The following is an 18,343-nucleotide window of genomic DNA, read 5'->3' as shown; positions in this document are numbered from 1 at the left end:
TACCTATTTTATAATTTTGGGTGCTATTGTAAATGGTGCTCATTTCCAGTTGGATTGCTGATACAGAAATACAGATGACTTTATATTGATCTTATGCCCTCCAGCCTTCCTAAATCCACTTATTAGTTCCAGGAACTTTTAGTTTATTCTTTAGGATTATCTATGCTGACAGTCATGGTATTTGCAGACTTTTATTTCTTTCTCATCTGTATGCTGTTTCTTTTTCTTATTTCATTGACCCAGCTGAGGTCTACAGGACGATGTTGAGTAGGAGTGGTGAGAGCAGACATCCTTGTCTTGTCCCTGATCTCAAGGGAAACAGTCAGTTCTTCACCATTAAGTATGATGCTAGTTTACATTTTCCATGGATGTCCTTTAACAGGTTTACGAAGTTCAAATTGCTAAGATTGGATATTGAATGTCGTCACTTGCTTTTTCTGTATCTATAAATCTATAAAGATTTGTAGTCTCTTGGCTGTATCTTTTCATTTTTAGTAGTTAATGTAAGGATAATAATATGCATGCCTGACCATTTATAGTCCAGAGTTAGTATTTGACCAGTTAGTAAGTGAATACAGGTCTCTTTACCTTCTTTTTGTGTTATGGTTGTTGTATTTATAACATGTAATCTACATACATTGAAACATATAATCTACATATTATTAGTGTTTTTTGTTTGTTTGTTTTTGTTTTTTTTGAGACGGAGTCTGGCTCTGTCACCCAGGCTGCAGTGCAGTGGCACGATCTCTGCTCACTGCAAGCTCTGCCTCTTGGGTTCATGCTGTTCTCTTGCCTCAGCCTCCCGAGTAGCTGGAACTACAGGCGCCTGCCACCACGCCAGGCTAATTTTTTGTATTTTTAGCAGAGATGGGGTTTTACCATGTTAGCCAGGATGGTCTCGATCTCCTGACCTCGTGATCCGCCCGCCTCGGCCTCCCAAAGTGCTGGGATTACAGGTGTGAGCCACCGCGCCTGGCCTATTAGTAGTATTTTAACATTTACTTTCTGTATTATTACATATTTTAAAGAACTTAAGAGAACAGAAATAGTCTTTTATGTCTACCCAATGTCATCGGATTTTTTTGCTCTCTATTCCTGAAGTTCCCTGTGTCCTTTTTGTCATTTACTTCACCCGGAAGAATTTCCTTTGGCACTTTTCTGAGAATAGGTCTGCTGGCTACAAATTCTCTTACTTCATTTAGCTGAGAATGTTATTATTTTCTTTCATTCCTGAAGGATAATTTCACTGGGTTGATTGGACTTTTGCTTCAGAACTTTAAAGATGTCATTTCAGTGACTTCTGGCTGTCACAGTTTCTGATTAGAAATCTATGATCAGGCTAGGTGCAGTGGATCAAGCCTGTCATCCCAGCACTTTGGGAGGCCAAGGCAGGAGGATCACTTGAGGCCAGGAGTTTGAGACCAGCCTGGGCAGCAGTGAGACCCCATCTCTTTTTTAAAAAATAATTAATTTTTAAAAAACTTTTTAAAAATCTGCTATCACCCTAACCCTAATGTGTCCTTTTCCTGTGGCTGCTTTTAAGATTTTTTAAATCCCATCTCTACTCCCACTGCTTCACTTCATTAGCCTAAAAAAAAATTTTTTAATAAAATTAAATTTTTAAAAAGATTATTCAAGTCTTTGGTCCTCAATAATTTGATAATGATATATTTCAGCTTTTTTGCTACAGTTTATCTTTACTGAGCTCCTTGATTATGTAAATTTATGTGTCTTACTAAATTTATGAAGTTTTCAACTATTCTTGAAATATTTTTTCTCTCCCAATCTCAATCTCTTTATCCTCCTTTTCTTGAACTACAGAAACACAACTTGTAGACCTCTGATGCTGCTGTACAGGTCTCTGAGGCTCTGTTTCTTTCTAAAACAATTTGTAGTTCAAGTGGAATAATTGATTTCTCTCTTTTTTTTTCCTGTCTCTCTCTCTCTCTCTTTTTTATTTTTTATTTTTTTTTTGGAGACAGAGTCTTGCTCTGTCACCCAGGCTGGAGTGCCACGGCATGATCTCGGCTCATTGTAAGCTCTGCCTCCTGAGTTCACGCCATTCTTCTACCTCAGCCTCCCAAGTACCTGGGACTCTAGGTGCCCACCACCAGGCCCAGCTATTTTTTTTTTTTTTTTTTCAGTAGAGACGGGGTTTCACTGTGTTAGCCAGGATGGTCTCGATCTGCTGACCTCATGATCCGCCTGCCTCAGCCACCCAAAGTGTTGGGATTACAGGTGTGAACCACCGCTCCCGGCCTCTTGTCTCTTAACAGAGACAGAGTTTCACTCTGTTGCCCAAGCTGAAGTGTGGTGGCGCTATCAGGCTCACTGCAGCTTCAAAGTCTAATGGGATAATTTCTGTTGATCTGTCTGTATACGCACAGATTGTTCTGGCATCTTCCATTATCAAGCCTACCAGTGAATTTTTCATTTCAGGTATTTTTCAGTTCTAAAGTTTCCGTTTGGTTATTTTTTACACCTTCTGTTCTTTCCTGAGAACTTGTATTATTCCATTCATTTCAGGAATGTCTACTTTTACCCCCAGTTGTTATAGTAGCTAAATTCTTGATAACTTTAACATCTGGGGTATCATGGGCTTGGCACCTGTTGATTATCTTTTCCTTGTAGAATGAGTCGTATTTTCCTGGTCTGGGTAATTGTAGTTTGTATCCTGGGCATTTGAGTATTATATTGTTTGGACTCTGGGTCCTATTAAAAGCCTCTGGTTTGTGTTTTAGGAGGCTGTTAACCCAATTAGCTTCAGACTTCAAGTCGGTCTTGCCTTCTGGGGCAAGGATTTCTGTGTCATTTTGTTTTGAAACCCACTCTGGGTCTTTGCATGTGGGGCTGGACTGGTGGTGTAACTCGCTCCTTTCTCACCCGGGGTCTTTGCTGTGCTGGGTCTGTTCCACGCTTGCTGTTTTGGTGCTGTTCTGCACGTAAATATCTCAGATGAACCTAGGATTTGTGTTGATTGAAATTCAGATTTGGAGTCCCCTTCTCTAGCTCTCCTCTCTGGGACTCCCTTACTCCTATTCTCTGGCCCACATGAGACCCCTTTTTTGGTTCTCTATCCACAGGTTCCAAGTTTCTCTCAAAAGTTTACCTGCCTGCCTGTGTGTAGTTGTTACTAGAGCTGTCCTTGGAGCAGAGCAGGGAAAGTAGAAAAGGCAAAAGGACTCTTGGGCACTGTGGACAGCAAGGGCTCCCTTCCTGCTGCTGGTCCCCGCCTAGGGGGCTGCCCTTGAGTTGTGAGCTCCTCCTAGGTCTCCGGCCGGAAAGATTGGATTTCTCCTGGAGTTGGAGCTGCCTGTGGGGCCACCACAGCTGCACCAGGATTGAGGCCCTGAGACAAAAGAGGGAAAAAGCCCCAAGAAACTCACATCCATCCTCCACTCCAGATGGTTCTCAGGTTTTGTTTCCCTCCCAGACCACCTGCTTTTGTTTGCTTTTCAGAGTCCTCAGGTGTATTTTTGTATATTTTGTCTGGAGATTTTTTTTTTTGAGACGGGGTCTCGCTCCGTTGCCTAGACTGGAGTGCAGTGGCACAGTCCTGGCTCACTGCAACCTGTGCCTCCCGAGTTCAAGCAGTTCTCCCACCTGAGCCTCCTGAGTAGCTGGGATTACAGGCACATGCCACCACACCCAGCTAATTTTTGTAGTTTTAGTAGAGATGGGGTTTTGCCATGTTGACCAGGCTGATCTCAAACTCATGACCTCAAATGATCCTCCGCCTCAGCCTCCCAAAGTACTGGGATTACAGGCTTGAGTCACCGCACCCAGCTGTCTGGAAATTTTTCATTGTAATCTGTGGGGATAGAAAGGCTTTTGTGGGCTTTCTCAATCTTCTCCTGTAGCAGCAGTGCTAACAGTTGATTTGTAAGGCCTCTTTTCAGCACTTTGTGTGGGCTGATGTATTGCTTCCTAAGCCCAACATCTTTTCCACTATAAATATGGACACATACTGTTCAATAAAAACCTACAAATAAGCATTGTCTTGCAAGCTGATTCATGATTGTCCATAATCTATATAAATTTAAAACAGATTTTAATATTAAAGGATGAATTAATTAAAATCAATTAATTGTAACTCCCTTTTTTCCACTAGTGATCCTAAAATTGAGAATTTTTAAAAATCTTTTTAAAAGGCTTTCTAAACCTTTTAACCTCAACCGTTTCATTAATTGCTTAGTTCTGTGACTCTGCCAAGAGCAAACGCTACAGGCAGTGTTGTTGTCCAACAGCCAGTAGAGGGAGCAGCGGGCTTCTTCACTGCGGCTGGGCCTGGCTCCTCCTCTAGGAACTTGCAGCTCTTGCAATTCAAACATCCTCAGTGTTCCATGACCCAGGGGGCTGCTTGACCAAAGCCATGAAGACCTGGACCATCGTGTGCTAGCTGTTGCAGTTTAAGACATTACACTTACAACAGGAACTGCTGAAGCATCTTTAATCCTGGTGTTTGAATATCCTTAGAATTTTTCTCTGCCATTCTCTCAGGGAGAGGAGATTCAAGATAATGGCCCTTAATAAGTCTGATCTATTAGTGCAAGCTGGGGATCTATTAACTTGCTTAAATACGTCCACTACCAGAGATCTTGCGGGTAGGGTAAGAATCATGTTTTGATTGACTTTATAACCTTATTCAGCAAAACACTAGTGTTGGGACTCAACTGCAAGTCACTGTGATACGATGTTCTGTGTCATTTTTTCTTTCTTTCTTTCTTTTTTTTTTTGAGACGGAGTTTCACTCTTATCACCCAGGCTGGAGTGCAATGACATGATATCGGCTCACTGCAACCTCTGCCTCCCAGGTTCAACCGATTTTCCTGTCTCAGCCTCCTGAGTAGCTGGGATTACAGGCGCCTGCCACCATACCTGGCTAATTTTTGTATTTTTTAGTAGAGACGAGGTTTCACCATGTTGGCCAGGCTAGTCCTGAACTCCTGACCTCAGGAAATCCACCCGCCTTGGCCTCCCTAAGTGCTGGGATTACAGGCGTGAGCCCCCGCACCCGCCTCTGTGTCATTTTTTTCTACAGCATGTTACTTCCTCTGAAGCATTTGACTCTTTAATCATTTTAGTTTTTTTCTGTTTCTCAGAGAACTGCAGCCTGGCTTGTAGCCCCAGCTCTCATGCTGACATCTCCTCCCTAAGGTATACACTCTGTCTTAGGGTTGGGATTAGGTCTGCCAGGAATGGAGCAAGAGGACTTGCCTTCAAGACCCAGCTTAGGTAGGGTAGTAAATAACTTTGCATCCCTAAAAGGGACTCTTCTGGGCACAGATTATTCTTGGGAGTGGATACTATATTTGGAATGTGTTCCTCCGGGACCAGCAAAGCTCAGAGTCGATGGATGAGTTGTCGGGTTCCCTAGTGTCTGGAGTCCTGGTACCCTGGCTGCTTTCAGAGCATGGAGTCCTGCCCCATATCTCCCCAGATTTTCCCCTTCTCTCCCATGAACTTCTGCACGTCGGGGCTTCCCTAGCTCTTTCTCTTACATATGCTTCAGATTACGTTTACCTCATGGTAGCTTTGTCTCAGTTGTTGGGGACACAAAGATGAACACAGCGGAAGTGCTATGGTAGGGACATGGTGGAGAGACACCGAAGTGTCAGCAAATACCATGTGCCAAGTAAGGCCTGAGATCAGGAAGTAGCCTCGTGCTTTTCTGTAAGGTGTTTGCAGTTTGGGTCAGTTGGGATGTGAGGGCAAAGCAGGGCCATACAAAACTGTAGAGACTGACAATGACCAGATTTCAGAGGGTTCTGGGGGCTGAACTAAGGAAATTCAAGTTCAGACCACAACCTGTGAGGACAGTGGGACGATTACAAGCAGGATAATGAGATGACCATGTTTCTATCTTTTAAAAGAGACTTTATTTGTATGAGTGTAGACAGATTGAAAAGGTGGCAGCTCACTGAAGATGAAAGGCATTGTCCTCTAACCAAGAGGTTGGAGTGGGCTGTAGAAATGGTGAGGAGGGGAGGAGTGTCTTTTTTTTATTCTTTTTTTTTTGAGATAGATTCTCACTGTGTCACCCAGGCTGGATGCAGTAGCACGATCTTGGCTCACTGCAACCTCTGCCTTCCAAGTTCAAGCGATTCTCCTGCCTCAGCCTCCCGAATAGCTGGGATTACAGGTGCTGGCCACCGCGCCCACCTAATTTTTTGTATTTTTAGTAGAGACGGGTTTTCACCGTGTTGGTCAGGCTGGTCTTGAACTCCTGACCTTGTGAGTCTCCCGCCTCGGCCTCCCAAAGTGCTAGAATTACAGGTGTGAGCCACTGCACCCGGCCGGTATATGGGATATTTTAATAGGCATACAACGTGCAATAATCACAGTAGGGTAAATGGGGTAGCCATCACCTCAAGCATTTATCCTTTTCTGATAAACATCCATTTATACTCTTGTAGTTGTTTTTAAATGTATAAAACAACATGTATAATTAAATTATTGTTGACCATAGTCACCCTGTTGGGCTATCAAATACTAGATCTTATTCATTCTTTCTATTTTTTCATACCCATTAACCATGCAAACTTCCCCCCACCTCTCCCACCCCACTGCCCATCCCCACCTCTGGTCTGCTACTCTCTGGTCCTTCTCCTCTCTCTGACTCCAGAAAGCACGGACTTCTTGGTTACAACCTGTAGTGGTACTGAGATTGTGAGACCTGGGTGAAGACATCAGTAGGAGGATCAGAGGATGAAAGTCAGCACCATGAGCATGCCAGAGCCTTGTGGGAGAAGAGAGAATCGAGGAGATGAAGGAAGGGAGAGTTGGAAGGATCAGAAAAGAATTGAGAAAGAAGGTGTCATGGAAGCCCTGAGGGCAGGCAGTTTCAAGGAGGGAGTGATCAGTAGTGTCACATGTCACCAACAGGATGGAGTAGGACTGAGGAGCAGCCACTATGTGTGGAGGACACTAGGCCCTTGAAGCAAGAACAGTTTTGGTGATCACTTGGGCAAGAGCTAGGGTGTGGGGAGTTGAGAAGCAAGGGGAGAAAGTAGACACAATGAAAGAGGCTTGGTTAGGCCGGGCGCGGTGGCTCATGCCTATAATCCCAACACTTTGGGAGGCCATGTTGGCAGATCAGGAGGTCAGGAGATAAAGACTATCCTGACCAACATGGTGAAACCCTGTCTCTACTGAAAAAAAAAAAAAAAAAATTAGCTGGGCGTGGATGTGTGCTTCTCTAATCGCAGCTACTCAGGAGGCTGAGGCAGGAGAATCCCTTGAACCTGGGAGGCGGAGGTTGTAGTGAGCCAAGATCACACCACTGCACTCCAGCCTGGGCGACAGAGCAAGACAAAAAAGAAAGAAAAAGGCTTGGTTCTGAAGCCAGTGGGGAATGTTTGTAGCCTGACTCAAGCCTTAACTCCCCCACCACCCTAGACTGGAGTGTGCAGTGTGGGGGCCTGCTGTGACCACAGCAGTGCTCAGCATCTTGGATGTAGGACAGGGAACTTGCTTAGTGGTTCGACCTCAAGTTGGGGTTTTTCAGGGAGCGGTTGTGAATGTCGTTGCTGATCTTACTTCTGGTCGTCTCATTACAGATCCCCTGCAGCTTTTAGTCCTTGCAATCCCTCTTCTCCCTCTTCACGTGGAGACCTCTCAGATGGGAACTGAGAAAACTACCGTGAATAACCTCATCTCCCTTCCAGTCATTTCTGACTGACTGCTGCTTTCCCCTCACCGTGGTCATGGTGGAACTGTCTCGGTCTTGCTGGAGGTTTGGGCAGCAGTTTCTGAGGGTCTTTCCCTTTCTCTCCTGGAGTTTCAGCCTCTCCACGTGTTTGTCTTCCCAGCCAGTGGCCATTCTCCAGTCTCCCTCTGGACCCTCCCTCCTCAGGCAGCAGTTACTTTTTTACTTCTGTGTTATCAAGAGGCTGTTTGCTCCACAGTCATTCCTCAGTCCCCCGAGACCAGTTGTCATTCTGCTGAACTTTCCACTGTCATTCCACTGACACCACAGCACAGGTGTCATTCCACTGAAGTGCACAGGCCACCAATGAGTTCTTGGTTAGCAAATCCAGTGACTTCTACATTGACACTGTCAACCTATTTTTCTCGCTCTGTCGCCCAGGCTGGAGTGCAGTGGTGTGATCATAGCTCACTGCAGTCTCAGACTCCTGGGCTCAAGCAATCCTGCCTCAGCCTCCCGAGTGGCTGGGAGGACTACAAGTGTGTGCCACCATGCTTGACTAATTGTTTTGTTTTTATTTTTTGTAGAGACAGAGTCTCAGTTTGTTGCCCAGGCTGTTTTTGAACTCGTAGCCTCAAGTGATCCTCGTACTTTAGCCTCCCAAAGTGTTGGGATTACAGATATGAGCCACCGCGTCTGGCTTCTGGCCCCTTAAATGGAGGCGCTTTATGGTGTTCTGTCCTGGTTCACTCGCTCCACAGTTGGTCTCTGGAGCATAATATCCACTCCATGGTTTCATGTAACTCCTTGCAAATAAAGCTAGTGCTGGTTTTTTTCCTTTAGTTCTAGACCAAATTAGACCTCAAACTAGACACACTTTTTGACAGAAACCTCTTCAGAGTTATAAAGGTACTACAAACTCAAATTTCATTTGAAATAATATATTTTTTTGTAAACACCCTAACCTTGACTCTATCTGTTCCTTCACTCCTCCTCCCCGCACACAATCTACGCAGGTCCTGTTAACTTTACCTGAGGGTGACAGGAAGAATTTCACATGTTTAGACGCTTACTGGCATGCCTGTTGCTGCTGGCCAACTTTATAAACTCACTCTCGCATTCTCGCTCACCCAGGGGTGTTACAGTGTGTTTCTCACTGTTTACCTCCCTTTTTTGTGGATCTTCCAGAATCGCTGCCAGCACCAGCCAGAGCATGCCCCTCTTCCTTGGTTGCTCTCCTATACTGACCAAATCACACCCAGCATCTTGATAAGTCAGAGCCTTTTTGATCTTTTCCCAGATGATTCTTTCACCCCGTGTCCCACCCGTCTCTAGCTGTTTCCTAAAACTCTGGGAGGTTTCTTTCCTATGGGCATGTCCTTGTGTTGTTCGTGCCCTGGCTGTCTGTCCCTGTCCCTCCCATCCTTTTTTTTTTTTTTTTTTTTTTTTGAGACGGAGTCTCGCTGTCTCCCAGGCTGGAGTGCAGTGGCGAGATCTTGGTTCACTGCAAGCTCCACCTCCCAGGTTCATGCTATTCTCCTGCCTCAGCCTCCCAAGTAGCTGGGACTACAAGCGCCCGCCACCATGCCCAACTAATTTTTTGTATTTTTAGTTGAGACAGAGTTTCACTGTGTTAGCCAGGATGGTCTCGATCTCCTGACCGCATGATCCACCCGCCTCGGCCTCCTAAAGTGCTGGGATTACAGGCATGAGCCACCGCGCCCGACCCCTCACATCCCCTTTTGAGTTGAAAAGCCATCAGGGTCTAGTGCAAGCATCATCTCTGTGGAGTCTCCCTTCTTGAGTCTAGAGTAAATGTTTGGGGGATTACAAGAAGTAGAACTTGACTAGAGCTGCCCTAACAATGACTGCCATTTATGGAGAAATTATTGTGGGACAGATTGCATTATGACACTTTCCATCCATTATCACATGTACACTAGAAGCAGATGGCCAAGAACAGGAGCTTTTCTGCCATTTACTAGCTTTGCAACTGTGGACAAGTTAATTACTATCTCAGTGTCAGTGAAATCTGAGGATTCAATGTACTTCCACATGGAAAACAAGCAATAAATGGTAGCGGCGGCCTCTGGGAAGATTTTTATCCCTCTTCATCCTCTCATAAGATAGTAAGTACTGTTGTCGTTCCTGTTTCACAGATGAGGAAACTGAGGCTCAGGGAGAGTGGGTATTTGTTCTGCTTCCCCCAACATATGGCTGCAGGAGTCGTGGCTTCTTCATGTTTTCACTCCAGAAGGTCTTTAACGCAATAAATACTTACTGAGCTGATTGGAAAGATGGATCTGCAGCCCCAGAGTCAAATTGAGAGAGAAATGTAGAAGTTGTCACCTGCACGGGGGTGGTCACTGCAGTTGTTTGATCTCCTCGAAGTTCTGTAGTCTTTCAGCGTCCACACGATTCAGCCCCGCTTTCAGCAATGAGCTGTGTCTTTCTTTGAGGCAGATGATCACTATATCTAACTGTCACTCAGATCTTTTGTTGTGCAAATTTGCATGTATTTGCCTTCTTTCTCCAGCTGGGTTAAGTGCTTTCAGGGCAGAGGGATTGTACCTTGTATTTCTGTGTATTAACTCCTGCCTCTTTTAGTCCCTGTTTTGTTTACTAAGATAATAGGTCAAATCTGGGAAACAGTAAGTCTTAATCTCAAAAAGGAATTCACCCATTTCTAAGAGATGACCAAACAAGATAATTTGATGTGTTTTAATTTTTTAGTTTTAGTCAGTTGCAGCCCGAACCTGGCTCTGCCAGCTTTCTCACCAGGCACTGTCATTATTTCTTTGGCTTGATCTTTGATCGGACTGTGGGATCAGGAGAGAGAAGGAGTCCTATTTATTGTTGCTTCTCATGTATTCTGCAATATCTGACACAGCATGCGCTAAATAATACCTACTCAGGGCATGGGTGAGATCTTAGAGCCATGTTTAATCACTCACTTTGTCCTTTTGTTTTGCTTTTTTTGAGATGGAGTCTCACTCTGTCACCCAGGCTGGAGTGCAATGGCATGATCTCAGCTCACTGCAACCTCCACCTCCTGGGCTCAAGCAATTCTTTTGCCTCAGCCTCCCAAGTAGCTGGGATTACAGGCACCCACCACTGTGCCCAGCTAATTTTGTATTTTTGTAGAGGCGGGGTTTCACCATGTTGGCCAGGCTGGTTTCGAACTCCTCACCTCAAGTGATCTGCCCGCTTCGGCCTCCCAAAATCCTGGGATTACAGGCGTGAGCCACCATGCCTGGCCTTTTCTCATTTTTTTATCCATCTCATTTTTTTGCCCTCCTCAACAAAGATATATTGCTTTGTCTTGTGGTTGTTTTTTTGGTTTTTTTTTTCATGTGGATTGCTGAACCCCACCCAGCCCCTCATACCCTCTCCAGCCAGCTCACACTCGTTTGTCACAGCTCCTGGAACTCCCGTTGACACACAGGGAATAGCCACCCACAGTGGACTGTGCTGTTCTGTTTTCTCCCTTAAATTTATCGTGCTTACAGAATACCACTTCTGCAAACTATAGTCAAGTAGTGGGCAGTGGCTCGTGGATATGCTCGCTTGCTCATCCTCTTTGAAAAGGTAACCAACTCTGAATTCTTTCTTCTTTGAGACAGTGTTTCACTCTTGTCACCCAGGTTGGAGTTCAGTGGCATGATCTTGGCTCAGTGCTGCCTCTGCCTCCCAGGTTCAAGCAGTTCTCCTGCCTCAGCCTCTCAAATAGCTGGGATTACAGGCGTGCGCCACCACACCTATCGAATTTTGTATTTTTAGTAGGGATGAGGTTTCACCATGTTGGTCAGGCTGGTCTTGAACTCCTGCTGGGATTATAGGCATAAGCCACCATGCCCAACCCCAGGTCTGAATTATTTATTTATTTATTTATTTATTTATTATTTTATTTTATTTATTTATTTTTGAAACTAAACCAGCCTGGTTTAGTTTAATTTCATTATTCATTCATTCATTCATTCATTCATTCATGACAGGGTCTCGCTCTGTCACCCAGGCTGCAATGCAGTGGTGTAAACACAGTTCACTGCAGCTTCGACCTCTGGGGCTCAAGCAGTCCTCCCACCTCAGCCTCCCAAGTAGCTGGGAACACAGATGTGTGCCACCAGGCTCGGCTAATTTTTGTATTTTTTTTAGAGACGGGGTCTTGATGTGTTGCCCAGGCTGGTCTTGAACTCCTGGGCTCAAGCAGTCCGCCCACCTCGGCTTCTCAAAGTGCTGGGATGACAGGTATGAACCACTGCAACTGGCCCAAAGACGTATTTTTACCTATAGTGTAGTTCAGCCTTAAGACTGTACCAGCAGATAGAGATGGAAAAGTAATGTAAAGCGAATATCAAATTATGTTTACAAATGAAGCAGTTGCTCATTAAGGTTTTTTCAAAAACCTCCTTTTTTATTCTGGGTTACATCATTCCCTGGCTGTCTTTACCCCAGCATCAGTGAGTCCTGCAGTCACTATAGCCCCCTGCGAGGACAGATATTTTGGTCACCATCAAGTGGATCTTTATTTTTATCGAACTTTACAATTCTGCCAGTTCTGACCCTTACATTCTCTTGCCTTGAATCCCAGGATCCACCTCTGATGTTCACTGTGGTCCAGTGTGGTTCTAACTTGACCCATCAGAAGTCATCTGAATCGCTTTGTGTCTTTGTGTCTTGTTTTTTTTTTGTTTTATTTTGTTTTGTTTTTTTTAATAGCACCCGTGAGAGTGCTGGGGAATAAAAAGGGGGTCTTCACTCGGCAGAGACAACCAAAAAGTGCAGCGTTCCTTTTGCCAGAGGGATACTGGAAGATTGCCAATGAAACCAGGTATCCCCACTCAGTCCAAGTCACAATGTTTGGAAAACAGCCCATTTACTTGAGCAAGACTGACACCACCTGCGTGTCCCTTCCTCCCCGAGTCAGGATGACCTCCACAGCAGCAGAACAAGTGCCTCCTGGACTGTTCACGGCAGACCAGAACGTTTCTGGCCTGGGTTTTATGGTCATCTGTGCTAGCAGGGAACACAAGGTGGAAATAAAAGATTTTCTAGTATGGAAATAAAGAGTTGGCATGAAAGTGGCTACTGAAAAGCATCTGAAATCATTTCTGTGCGTCGCGCTGTTTTCAGAGCCTTAACTATGTGTGGACTTTGGAGAAACTGCTGCTCCAACACCCCCACCAAGTTCAGAGCAGCTGGTTCCAGAGGGCATCTGCAGAAATAGCCCCATGGTCCTAGGGCCGCCGTGTTTGTGTAGCAAACCGGGCCAGCCTCGACAGGGAGTGAGTAGAAGACTTTCACAGCTGCTGTTCCACGACTCAGATGAGCTAAAGTCCCACATGTACCAACAAATTCATAGAAACGCTGTCATGCTGCAGCACTTAGCAGGGTCTGTGAGCCAGTTTCCACATAGTTCAGCTGGCAGTGTCTGAACGGGAAGGTTAGAGGTAACTGGTTCTCCCAGGACATCGTCTGACCTCAGCCATAGGGTCTTGATAGAAATGGGCAGAGGAGTGTAAACGCCCATTGGCTTTATCATAACGGATGCCACTGAGTGTGACAAGACCTCCTTAAACAACTCTGCCTACAAATCAGCATTCCATGGCTTTACACCCCGAAATGACGCCACCTACCCCCTCCCAGAGCACAGTCTTTCCTTAAGGAATCTCTCCTCCCTCTCTTCACGGGCTCCAGTGAGGCAAGGATGGTGCATGAGTTCTGATTTGAAGTATATGCTTTGGGAAAATATTCCTTTTGGTGTCCAGTCAGTTGGAATACAATGAACCGATACAGTCTTTTTTGTTTTGTTTTCTTGAGACAGTCTTGCTCCATCACCCAGGCTGGAGTGCAGTGGTGCAACCTCGGCTCACTGCAACCTCCACCTCCGGGGTTCAAACAATTCTCCTTCCTCAGCCTCCCAAGTAGTTGGAACTACAGGCACCTGCCATCATGCCCAGCTAATTTTTTTTTAACATTTTTAGTAGAGACAGGGTTTTGTCATGTTGGTCAGGCTGGTCTGGAACTCCTGACCTCAGGTGATCCGCTTGCCTCACCCTCCCCAAGTGCTGGGATTACAGGCATGAGCCACTGTGCCTGGCCTTCAATATGGTTTTTGCTATAGAACTTGATCTCCCCCTCTCTTGTGTTTGAGCCCCCTGTCTCCACATGGACCCTCCTTTTTAGCTTTCCTGTGCAAGCTCCATGAAGGAAAGAATAAAGTTAATTTCGCCTGGTTTTATTAGGCATAGTCAGTGCATTTTTAAAAAATGAGAGTGTAGTCAGTTCCAATTAAGATCTAGGGCTTCTTTATTTTTTATCAACTTCCCTTTAGTTTTTCAAAGGAATCAAGTTTAGTGTTCCAGTATGTCAAAGTATAATGAATAAAACTTAGTTGACAAACATTTTTAAAAATTAAATTTAGTAGACACATTTAAATGGTTTACAAATTAGGGGCAGTCAATTCTTTCTTTCTTTCTTTTTTTTTTTTTGAGATGGAGTCTTCTTCTGTTGCCCAGGCTACAGTGCGGTGGCGTGATCATGGCTCACTGCAACCTCCTCCTCCTGGGTTCAGGCAATTCTCCTGCCTCAGCCTCCTGAATAGCTGGGATTACAGGCACACGCCACAATCCTGGCTAGTTTTTTTGTATTTTTAGTAGAGACGGGGTTTCACCATGTTGGCCAGGCTGGTCTTGAACTCCTGACCTCAAGTGATCCACCCACCTCTGCCTCCCAAAGTGCTGGGATTACAGGTGTGAGCCATTGCGCCCGGTGAGGGCAGTGCCCCTTTCCACAGGTCTTAAGCTCCAGCACAGAACACACGTGTTCTAGTCCATGAAGGATAGCTCAGCTGTATTTCCAACGGATTCCTCTTTCTTGCCGATGCTACCTTTTTAGAGGATTATACATGGAGTATTCAAGGTAAGCCAAAGTGAAACTATGGAAAAACAGCTCATTAATACATTCTGAGTGTTCACAGAACAGTAGGCAGTGACACATTTTGTCATTAATTCTTAACAATCACATACATCATAAACCCACAGGAATTCCAAGATCTAGAGGTCTGAGGACTCTGAATCTTCTGCAAGTTACATATGATTTAAGAGAAAAAGAATCAACCCTGTATACCTTAGAAATGAGGTTACAGTATTGACTTCAAGAATATAAGGCTCCTACCGAGTCTAAAAAGACCCCGTTTCCGCTTTTTTTGGAATGCAACCCTGCAGTTTAAGAATAATGGGAGCACACCTTCCACAGGTAACTTCTACATTTATTTTATACCAAAAAAGTGATGTGCAACAAATAAACATTCTTACATATTTACATTTGGTTTTATTTACCAGTTAGCAAAATGGCGCCTTAAATCTCTGATAAAGAGTATTTCTGTCTAGATTAAAGGGGAAACCTGCCCACTGAACTCCATTTTAAATGAATGTTTACTCTGGAGCTTAAAGCACTAGGTAAGAAATCTTTCTCATGGAACATACTAGACAGATCATACACCTAATACTTAGGTCATGCCTAATACAGTTTTATAACAAAACATTTCACCTTTTCTAGGCGAATTTGTAGTAAAAAAATGTTTAGCCAAGTAGCTGGGGCTCCCACCCTTGCCTTTTTTGATGGAAGGGTAGTTCTCACAATTAGAAACCATAAGTGCTGCCTGAGGTGTCTGAAATGTTTCACCAATGCTTGTGTGTTGGAGGAAAAGACATGAAGACAGAAACTGTATAATAGGTCATTAGGTCGTCTCCCCAAATAGGTTACCAGAAGTCACAGTGGGTCTCCTTGTTGGCATCTGTCTAATATTGATTTTCAAGACAAGATCTCCTGTCACTCTTGGTACCAATCTAAGTTATGAAGAAATTGCTGAAGATAACTCTGTACTTTTGCCAATAGTCTTTTCAAAAACTAAATGAAAAACAATAGTCAACAAATAGTTTGTTGTTGTTGTTGTTTTGAAACAGTGTTTCACTCGTTGCCCAGGCTAGAGTGCAATGGCGCAATTGGGAATTCACTGCAACCTCCACCTACCGAGTTCAAGCAATTCTCCTGCCTCAGCCTCCGGAGTAGCTGGCATTACAGATGCCTGCCACCATGCCCAGCTAACTTTTGTATTTTTAGTAGAGACAGGGTTCCACTGTGTTGATCAGGTTGGTCTCGAACTTCTGACCTCAGGTGATCCACCTGCCTCGGCCTCCCAAAGTGCTGAGATTACAAGTGTGAGCCACCATGCCCGGCCAGCAAATAGTTTTAATTTCACTGTAGTCTTGGTCCTCTTTGAATGTAGTCTCTTTGAATGAAAACAGTCAATGCTTTGAACATCATTTGAAAATAATGAATTTAAGGAGAGGACACATGTATAAAGGAACAGTGATTCTGGGCACACAGCCGGTTAAACCTGAGTTATTTCACCAGAAATTTACCTTTACTGAGAGCAACTAGCTGTAATGCAAAACCAAATGAAATCCCCCAAATCACCCAGATTCCCTAGAATTTATCATCTAACCCCAATTCGTCTTATTTCTTCAAATGATATTGGTGAGCATCAAGTCAATACATGGCTTCATTTGGAACAAATTACTTAAAAAAGATGAAGCATGGAATTACTGCTAAAAACAAATGTTTCCCCTCATCTGTCCTTTAACACTGGTGGCTAGTAATGCTGCAGTGTTCAAATATTCAGTCTAAAACAGGCAAAACAATCTTCTAATTTTATAACACTGGTGATTCCCCCCTCTTCTGGGCAGAATAGAAGGTATAGAAGGGAATCTGAATTCTCCAGGGCAAAAAACACCCAATTAACACCACCAGGGTTCTGTTACTGAGATACTGGCATTACAATGCTGTTATGATAGGCAGTACATGTTCCTCTCTCAGTGAGATAAAAGGGTATTAATCTGACTGGGCCATAAGAATGTGGCAAAAAAATTTTATACAACTGAAACAGTGGTTTCACCGAGGTTTAGAAAAGCAAAGGAAAAACTGAAAGGGTCTGGCTGAGCATTTTCCCATGTTTTCTCAGGTAAGAGTTGAAGACATTTGCAAGAATGCAACATCAAGACAAGCTTTAACTATACTCTGCTGATTGATACAAAATAGGATGAAAAACCATTGGATCCTGGGACACGAGGAACTTGTTTAGCACAACTGGCGTTATGTGTACTACAGTTTTAACCATTAGGCCATTTCCACTGTAGCTTAGAGAAAAGAACCAGAGGACTGCCTTGATAGAGCTGGACGCACTGCTATAAGACGGCCTCGCTGTACAGCCCTCAAACGTGAGGACTTCTTTCTCCATAGGCACCAGACGGCCAATCAGTGCTTTCTAGAGTTCTTTAACTACTTCAGAATACAAGAACAGTACATCCATACTCCAACAGCCATTGAAAGATTCACATTCATGGGAAAACACAAGTCTTGATGAAATCTTGAGTTAAGCTATCTTTTAAGAAACTGGTTGAAACCGGTGAAAAGTTCATTACAGTTCAGGCTTGATACCTGCCTCAGGCCAGAAGACCTACGTTGCGTCAATTCTGAGTCAGTGGAAGCTACAGAATTGTTGCTGATCCTACACATTTGAGTTTACAGAGCAGAGCCTGTCCCCTCCCTTCAAAGAGAAGACAAATAAAGCACTCAAGAGGTACTGGTCTCATTGACTGTTTTTAACATAAAATGATTCATCAGATTGGAAGCAAACACATTACTGCTGCTTCCCAACCAGAGGAGTGAAATGATCACACAGGACCCTTCTGCAGACTGTGGGTTTTCTACCTGACGGTGAAGACAGGAGGGCAGGACACTTCTGCCCAAGGTCAACACACAAAATATTTGGTTTGAGATTTAAGACAGAAGGCACTTTTAACATTCTGATATCAGATGTTAACCATACAAACGTCCTGTCACAATTTCATTTGGGTTTACTCGAATCCCCTTCCAAAATTCTTCTTGCTGCATGTGTGTCATTATGAGAGCAGTGGCGACACGACCAGATTTAGCCTTGAGATGTGTCTACCTGTTCCTATTCTCCCGATGAAGCAAACTGCGCAGCATGTCAGCCCTGAAGGTTACAAATCCAGTATTTGACTGCAAAACAACTAAATTAGACATCCGAGTGGTTAGTGCAGAAAGAAACAATGAGCAAGAACACTGGCTCCCACTCTGGAGCGACGGGGCTTAGACTGGTATCTTCCATCATAATACTGTTTGGTTGACTGGCACCAATGTTAAGGAAAAATATCTGCATGAAAATTCAACTGGTGGAAGAAACTTTAGCTAAAAATGCCATGTTTATATTTCCAGCTTTTCTCCAAAGAAAAAATACCCATTTTTGGTCGGGCGTGGTGCCTCACACCTGTAATCCCAGCAGGCCGAGGCAGGCAGATCACGAGGTCAGGAGATTGATACCCTGGTGAAACCCCATCTGTACTAAAAATACAAAAAACTAGCCGGGCGCAGTGGTGGGCACCTGTAGTTGCAACTACTTGGGAGGCTGAGGCAGGAGAGTGGCGTGAACCCGGGAGGTGGAGCTTGCAGTGAGCCAAGATGGCACCACTGGGCTCCAGCCTGGGTGACAGCGAGACTCTGTCTCAAAGAAAAAAAAAACGATTTTCGCATCCTTAGTGTCCTGAAGGCCTTGAACTTGAAGGTCTGGCCATATGACTCATTCTGTAAGGTTAACAATTGGCCCAGTTT

The 18,343-nt window shown here is 44.4% G+C and overlaps 1 protein-coding gene across 18 annotated transcripts in view; it reads left to right on the top strand.

Moving 5' to 3' along the window:
* Positions 1 to 16,847, top strand: part of LOC103246573 (DNA-directed RNA polymerase III subunit RPC9-like) — a 42,478-nt gene extending 25,631 nt beyond the window's left edge. For 6 of the 18 annotated variants that reach the window (XR_012091675.1, XR_502488.3, XR_012091685.1 and 3 more), the window contains one exon: positions 12,240 to 12,361. Coding sequence is in view for 2 of the 18 variants with exons in the window: in XM_073012646.1 (XP_072868747.1) it covers positions 12,240 to 12,252 (13 nt within the window). In the remaining 16 variants the exon portion in view is untranslated. The other 12 variants (XR_012091676.1, XR_012091677.1, XR_012091672.1 and 9 more) reach the window with 10 other exon arrangements.
* Positions 16,848 to 18,343: the final 1,496 nt, after the last annotated feature.

The sequence above is a fragment of the Chlorocebus sabaeus genome, chromosome 28, assembly GCF_047675955.1.
Source record: "Chlorocebus sabaeus isolate Y175 chromosome 28, mChlSab1.0.hap1, whole genome shotgun sequence".
In the NCBI taxonomy this organism is placed as follows: domain Eukaryota; kingdom Metazoa; phylum Chordata; class Mammalia; order Primates; family Cercopithecidae; genus Chlorocebus; species Chlorocebus sabaeus.
The sequence above is the reverse complement of the archived record's forward strand: the minus strand, read 5'-3'. Positions and strand labels throughout refer to the sequence as shown.